The sequence below is a fragment of the Telmatherina bonti genome, assembly GCF_933228915.1.
Source record: "Telmatherina bonti genome assembly, chromosome: 4".
Taxonomy (NCBI): domain Eukaryota; kingdom Metazoa; phylum Chordata; class Actinopteri; order Atheriniformes; family Telmatherinidae; genus Telmatherina; species Telmatherina bonti.
Window position 1 is genome coordinate 4759571 of NC_136622.1, and position 7798 is coordinate 4767368.

At 51.2% G+C, this 7798-nt stretch overlaps 1 protein-coding gene across 1 annotated transcript; it reads left to right on the plus strand.

The window, feature by feature from the left end:
* The first annotated feature begins 270 nt into the window (after nucleotides 1–270).
* On the plus strand, nucleotides 271–7325 carry LOC306755123 (tumor necrosis factor receptor superfamily member 14-like). The gene is made up of 6 exons (XM_079239393.1): nucleotides 271–410; nucleotides 508–603; nucleotides 2625–2750; nucleotides 2833–2991; nucleotides 3064–3148; nucleotides 7130–7325. Exons 1-6 carry the CDS (start codon nucleotides 386–388, stop codon nucleotides 7281–7283), a joined length of 645 nt encoding a protein of 214 aa, XP_079095519.1. The 5' UTR covers nucleotides 271–385; the 3' UTR covers nucleotides 7284–7325.
* The last annotated feature ends 473 nt before the right edge of the window (nucleotides 7326–7798 follow it).

Genomic DNA, 7798 nt, shown 5'->3' on the forward strand with positions numbered 1-7798 from the left:
CTATCCCAGCCGGCTTTGGGCGACAGGCAGGGTACACCCTGGACAGCTCGCCAGTCCATCGCAGGCATATATATGCATATATATATATATATATATATATTTATATATATATAATATGTATATATAATATGTATATAAAATATGTATGTGTGTGTGTGTGTGTGTAAAGACAGATATAGTGTATATATACAGTATGTACAGTATAACAACGACACACTTTTTCCTAATCTGGTAATAATCTGGCAACCTTTCTCCATTTCCTGAACCGGAGGAGCTGATGTGTTGAAAACCTGAATATTTTAACGTTTGTAAGAATTAAAAAGAAAAACTGTGAATTACAGGCAGCTGGCAACGTAAACGTGGCGTCCTGATGTTGTGATGTAAGATGGACACCACGCCGCTGCTGTTTGGTAAGAACATGAGCGGGTTCGGCCGGACTTTGGATCCGGCAGATGGAGTCTGAGCAGCGGCTCTACAGCCTCTAACTCCCCGCTTTCTGTCTTCCAGTGGCGGTTGCTGCTTCCATCATGGCCTCGGCTTGCTGCTGCCGAGCCAAAGAGTACATGTCCGGTGACGGAGAGTGCTGCCCGATGTGCAACGAAGGTACGAAGTTTACCCTTCAAACTGAACCACCATGGTGCTGTGGTTACTGCTGGTCTGGGACTGCTGGTAACCACTAACTAACTAGTACGAGGGGTAACTAGCTGCTGTATTACGACAGAAATGATGAAGTTATCACCAACATCTTCCGCACGAGACGCACTAAACACGTTTTATTTTTTTTATTTTTTTATTTATTTTTTTAGTTTTAATGTTTTTATTTGAGAGTGAAACGTCATTTTGAAGTGATGCGTTTACGTGCTGTCGGAATTTTGGCCACCAGGTTCTATTAGTCCTGCTACTTAAAACTATTTTATCACAGCTTTTCCTTTTATCACTGTAAACTATTTTATCAAAGCTTTGCTTTAATTCTTGCCAAATCTATCCTCACAGTATTAATTGGAAAAGCAATATTTTTTTTGTCATAATCAATAAAATTATATTTAATTACACACACACACACCTAAATTAATTTCCATACAACATAGAGCATCTATTTTTCGTCTAGTGAGCATCAGGTTTGCATTTAATAGTTTTTAGCTGAGGGAAACTGTAAATGTTCCTTCACAGCCGAAGCGTCTCACATCGTTTCCACATCAAACATTGAAGCTGTTTAAACGTAATATTTCCTCATTAGCATTTACTGGTGCTTCTTAACACTGCTTTATATTTCTGATAAAATACAGTAAAAACCAGCCACAATGAGTAAAAGACGAAACTAAATGAGCAAGGTGAGAAAGTTTCGGTCATATCAGCGATTCTGCCGGCGAGCGAAAGCAAACCACGGCACAAACAAAATGAGTTTTCTACCTCAGCTTCTAGGTATTACTCACACTGAAACCTCACCTCGTTTGGTTTTTCACGCCTAAACGTTTTTATCTGGATAGAAAAATTTACCGGCTTATTCACAACCCTGACCCCAACACGTGCTGCTATGTGGAACCAAAATGGCTGCTTATATTCTGGTATAAAACACGCCTCTTTAAAGCTACAAAACATGCCTGTCTGAGTCACACACCATGCCGATGGTCGACACACAAACGAGGAGGAAATATACACGGGAGGAATTATCCGGGAAGCACTGCGTTAAATTACAGCCATTCGCATGGGAATGTATTATTAGTGTGTGCACTTTGTTACGCTGTTCTAAAACAACATATCAGCACTAATCCAAGCAGTGGAGAATGTAGAGAAAGCTAAAAGCACTCGTCTGTTTTCCTTCTTTTACCTGCTGACTCTGTCCATTCCCGACCAGGAAGTCTCTGCACCATGATGTGCTCTGCAGTCCGGAGGCGTTCGGCTGCGAAAAGTCAAGCGTTCGTTCATCCCTCTGCAGGGAGAGTGGCATGTTCCCAGCAGCAGATAGATAGATAGATAGATAGATACTTTATTCATGATATAATATTTATACACTATAACTGAAGTTTACATGAACAGATCTTTGTGATGTTTCAGAAGAAAAACGTCAGACTGTCTGACCAGAGCTGCTCGACTCCTTCTCATATCATCACTTGTTTCCTGTTCCTCTTCCGACATTTCCTGAATTTACTCATCATCCAGACGTAACTTTTATGTTGCCAGCAGGCGGGCAGACTAACCTGCACTGCTGAACACATGACTTGGTGGTGAAAGAAAAGAAAACACACAAACTTCATGTTTAATAAAAGAGAGGAAGACGCTCCACCCACCTGCTAACAGCTGAGGGATGCAGCTACACGAACAGGATGCTTCCAGCCATGTTTACTCCCCGACAGCGAGGCGGGAAGAGGCGGGATGAGGATCCTTCTGGTTACATCATGATAACAGAGGAGTTAATGTGTGATGCTATCAGGCGGAGTGATGGAGCAGATCCAGGAGTCTGACTGGCTGCTTGTGTTCAGACTGGATCCTGATGTTATAATCTGGTTTATCTAGATTATAGATGTTCATGTTGTTCTCCCTGCATGTCTGCCGTTGTTGTTTCTGACCCTCTGGCTTTGCTCCATCTGAACGTACTGACGTCAACGCTGTGTCGTGTGGAACAGGGACCATCGTTCGCTCAGACTGCACGGCGCTGTTGGGGACACAGTGCAGCCCCTGTCAGGCCGGGACTTTCATGAACCAACCTAATGGTCTGAGAAGGTGTTTCGCCTGCACGTCCTGTGACCCAGGTGCAGTCACGTGGACACGTCCCGACAGATTCACATATTTAACATGAAGCCAACGAAGCGGCTAAGCTCTGTCTCTTTTCAGGCCACGGCCTGTTTGCCAAGCAGACGTGCACAACAATGTCCGACGGGGTTTGTGACGCTTTAAGTGGTTATTTCTGCAAAAGTTGGGCGGATGCTACAGGATGCAGCTGGGCAGAGAAACACTCGCGATGTGCACCTGGACAGAGGATAAAGGAGCCAGGTGAGGACATAAAATCACTGTTCTGAGTCTGATATCTGGGCTAGAAACACGTCGCCTCTTTTCCTTTCTCAGGAACGAGCAGAAGTGATACGGTTTGTGAAGACTGTGCAGACGGATATTTCTCCCCTCATGGTGTCAACTGCACTCTCTGGACAGAGTAAGTCATCCCAGAACACCTGAGAAAAGACTTTTCTCCTTCTGATCAAGGCTTCCTCTCAGGCAGATGGGAGCTTCCCTCCCTTGTTGACTGAAAAAGCTCATTCTGGTCAGGATGTCAAGTTTTGCTCCTGTTTGGGAAAGTTGAAATAACTAGATGTCAGTCAGAGTTGTACGTAGATGAGTCTGCAGAGCGAGTGAGATGAAGAGCCGTTCCCCTCCCGGTTCAGGCCAGCATATAGAATCTGTCCTGCTCATATTCATGCCAAGGCTCAGTTAGAAACACCAGTAAACCTCCCATACGCGCCTTAACCTGCCTGTTGTTTACCTACTGTAGACCCCGTCCCGTCCTCCACATGAACCAAGTCTCATTACAGAAAGTATTGTCCAGGTTTACACTGAGGTTTTCTGTATATAATAACATATTCATAACATGACCATAAGAAACAATGCTGAATACAGTAATGAATGAATAAATAACAGCAGATCAAACAACCCTGTGAAGCTTCCTGAACAGAAACAGCTGATCAACATGACTTTTCAGACACAACATGTGGAAACCTGCAGATACTTTCACTGAACTTTCCTTTTAGAAGCATTTTCTTCTGGTTTCTTCTCATCATGTCCTTAAAATCCACATCATGGAGAATGTCGGTGATCATAAGGATTACTGGCAGTGTTCCCAGTTTCAGGCTGAAATATGATCTGAGACAGTTTCTACTGTTTATGTGCTCCAAAGCAGACATATTATTTATGTTTCTGACAAACCATCAGTCCCATTTCTGCCCAGTAAGTCCATACTGGACCAGTCTAAGTCCTCCAGAGGCCCGTTCTAATGAAAATGAGCATATGATTGAAAATTATCATGAACTGCATGTTTTAAGTGTCAACATGGCAAATAGAGCTGAGTTGATGTAACACCATCACTGATTCTCCCCCCCCCTTTTCTTTTTTTAAAATAAATAGTAAAGCGTCATACAGCTGAAACCGAGTGCTGATTTTTCTACTTGATAAAAACGCAGTGTGTTTATGCTGCAGTAGAACTCTTATACCCGGATCTGCTGAAGGTTTGCACATACTGAAACGTGTGCAAAGTACCGGCACACGCAACAAAACATTACAAGCTGATTCACTAACAGCACACATGGAGGGTTGTGTGTTTTAATGGTGCACAAAAACAGCACGTCTGCATCCAGTTGGTATGTCTAACGTAATATTCAATATGTTAATATATTAATTTAGCAGCTGCAATATGATCTATCAAACCTGAGAGTAATGTTGTTGATAGAAGCTGTGTTTATATTTAACACATGCAGCCGGGCTGCAACCTGGGGGCGTTTAGCAGCCGGGCCGCAACCTGGGGGCGTTTAGCAGCCGGGCCGCAACCTGGGGGCGTTTAGCAGCCGGGCTGCAACCTGGGGGCGTTTAGCAGCCGGGCTGCAACCTGGGGGCGTTTAGCTGCCGGGCTGCAACCTGCGGGCGTTTAGCTGCCGGGCTGCAACCTGCGGGCGTTTAGCAGCCGGGCCGCAACCTGCGGGCGTTTAGCAGCCGGGCCGCAACCTGCGGGCGTTTAGCTGCCGGGCCGCAACCTGGGGGCGTTTAGCTGCCGGGCTGCAACCTGCGGGCGTTTAGCTGCCGGGCCGCAACCTGGGGGCGTTTAGCTGCCGGGCCGCAACCTGGGGGCGTTTAGCTGCCGGGCTGCAACCTGGGGGCGTTTAGCTGCCGGGCTGCAACCTGGGGACGTTTAGCAGCCGGGCTGCAACCTGGGGGCGTTTAGCTGCCGGGCTGCAACCTGGGGGCGTTTAGCTGCCGGGCTGCAACCTGCGGGCGTTTAGCTGCCGGGCTGCAACCTGGGGGCGTTTAGCAGCTGGGCCGCAACCTGGGGACGTTTAGCTGCCGGGCTGCAACCTGGGGGCGTTTAGCAGCTGGGCTGCAACCTGCGGGCGTTTAGCTGCCGGGCTGCAACCTGGGGGCGTTTAGCAGCCGGGCCGCAACCTGCGGGCGTTTAGCTGCCGGGCTGCAACCTGGGGGCGTTTAGCAGCCGGGCCGCAACCTGGGGGCGTTTAGCAGCCGGGCCGCAACCTGGGGGCGTTTAGCAGCCGGGCCGCAACCTGGGGGCGTTTAGCTGCCGGGCTGCAACCTGGGGGCGTTTAGCTGCCGGGCTGCAACCTGGGGACGTTTAGCTGCCGGGCTGCAACCTGGGGGCGTTTAGCAGCCGGGCCGCAACCTGCGGGCGTTTAGCTGCCGGGCTGCAACCTGGGGACGTTTAGCTGCCGGGCTGCAACCTGGGGGCGTTTAGCTGCCGGGCTGCAACCTGGGGACGTTTAGCTGCCGGGCTGCAACCTGGGGGCGTTTAGCTGCCGGGCTGCAACCTGGGGGCGTTTAGCTGCCGGGCTGCAACCTGGGGGCGTTTAGCAGCCGGGCCGCAACCTGCGGGCGTTTAGCTGCCGGGCTGCAACCTGCGGGCGTTTAGCTGCCGGGCCGCAACCTGGGGACGTTTAGCTGCCGGGCTGCAACCTGGGGACGTTTAGCTGCTGCCGGGCTGCAACCTGGGGGCGTTTAGCTGCCGGGCTGCAACCTGGGGGCGTTTAGCAGCCGGGCCGCAACCTGCGGGCGTTTAGCTGCCGGGCTGCAACCTGGGGGCGTTTAGCTGCCGGGCTGCAACCTGGGGACGTTTAGCTGCCGGGCTGCAACCTGGGGGCGTTTAGCTGCCGGGCTGCAACCTGGGGACGTTTAGCTGCCGGGCTGCAACCTGGGGACGTTTAGCTGCCGGGCTGCAACCTGGGGACGTTTAGCTGCCGGGCTGCAACCTGGGGGCGTTTAGCTGCCGGGCTGCAACCTGGGGGCGTTTAGCTGCCGGGCTGCAACCTGGGGGCGTTTAGCTGCCGGGCTGCAACCTGGGGGCGTTTAGCAGCCGGGCCGCAACCTGCGGGCGTTTAGCTGCCGGGCTGCAACCTGCGGGCGTTTAGCTGCCGGGCCGCAACCTGGGGACGTTTAGCTGCCGGGCTGCAACCTGGGGACGTTTAGCTGCTGCCGGGCTGCAACCTGGGGGCGTTTAGCTGCCGGGCTGCAACCTGGGGGCGTTTAGCAGCCGGGCCGCAACCTGCGGGCGTTTAGCTGCCGGGCTGCAACCTGGGGGCGTTTAGCTGCCGGGCTGCAACCTGGGGACGTTTAGCTGCCGGGCTGCAACCTGGGGGCGTTTAGCTGCCGGGCTGCAACCTGGGGACGTTTAGCTGCCGGGCTGCAACCTGGGGACGTTTAGCTGCCGGGCTGCAACCTGGGGACGTTTAGCTGCCGGGCTGCAACCTGGGGGCGTTTAGCTGTGACAGTTCTGACCACAGTGCAGCCCAGGAAGGTTACAGTAAAGCGAACCGGCTGTGTGTGGGGTTACCAAGACAACTGCGAGCACATTGTTCTTGTGGAGACTTTCCACCTGCTTCCCTGCTGATGATTCAGAGGAGAAACCGGGACCTCTAGTGGTGATCCTCAGCACTACACTGGTGGAAGATGCTTCAGATGATGCTGGAAAGTTCTGGGCGCTGACCCGGCCTGAAGAGGAAACCTAACAGAGGAAACCTCCATCGTCGTGTACGGCGCTCTTATAGACGCCAGACTGGGTTTACAAACCGTTGTTCACCGTTACACAGATCAATAAGGACCTCTTCTGGACCAGGGGAGGCTGTGATCCCCTGTCCTCGGATCACTCTCTTCGGTCCCCCTTCTTAAAGAGGGGGGACCACCACCCCAGTCTGCCAGTCCAGAGGCCCTGTCCCCGACGTGCACGTGATGCTGCGGTGCGTCAGTCGGGACAGTCCACAGCATGCAGAGCCTGAAGAAAGTCCTGAAACGTTTTCATAAATAAACACAGTATGTCCAGTAAGATCCAGAATGAATGTGAAGTCGTGATGCTGTCTGTGGTCCTGCTGCTTCATCCGGCCTCAAACAAGCTGCTGCAGAAAAACTTTTCCTTTTCCTTTCCCAGGTGCTCTGCAACCCAGACGAAGATGAAAGCAGGAACCTCGAGCAGCGATGTTGTCTGTGGAAATGCATCCAGACACCATTACATCTTGTTACCGCCGTTTATTCTTTGGTCAGTCACACTGTCTGGGATCCTGACTAAAGGGCTTTTTCTATGAATAACTCATTTTTTTTAGTTTTATAATAAACCTGTTATTAACTATTAACCTTTTGTTTATTTAACAATCAAATCACAAAAGAAATCTGTATATATATTTATATACATCTACATGTTTTATTCCCTCAAACAATTCCATAGAAATGAAACTTAGAGTCTGCAGTCGTCGCAGTGAACTGAACTACAGCCTGTACTGTGTAAATATGTGGCGTCCTCCCCACGGCGAGACGTCCTCCCCACGGCGAGACGTCCTCCCCACGGCGAGACGTCCTCCCCACGGCGAGACGTCCTCCCCACGGTGAGACGTCCTCCCCACGGTGAACTGTCCTCCCCACGGTGAGACGTCCTCCCCACGGCGAGACGTCCTCCCCACGGTGAACTGTCCTCCCCACGGTGAGACGTCCTCCCCACGGTGAGACGTCCTCCCCACGGCGAGACGTCCTCCCCACGGCGAGACGTCCTCCCCACGGCGAGACGTCCTCCCCACGGTGAACTGTCCTCCCCACGGTGAACTGT

Excerpts from the sequence above, each read along its gene's own strand:
- LOC306755123 (XM_079239393.1), top strand. The coding sequence starts at position 386 with ATGGACACCACGCCGCTGCTGTTTG. Across the intron at positions 411-507 it reads CACCACGCCGCTGCTGTTTG|TGGCGGTTGCTGCTTCCATC; the intron begins GTAAGAACATGA and ends TCTGTCTTCCAG. Across the intron at positions 2,992-3,063 it reads ACAGAGGATAAAGGAGCCAG|GAACGAGCAGAAGTGATACG; the intron begins GTGAGGACATAA and ends TTCCTTTCTCAG.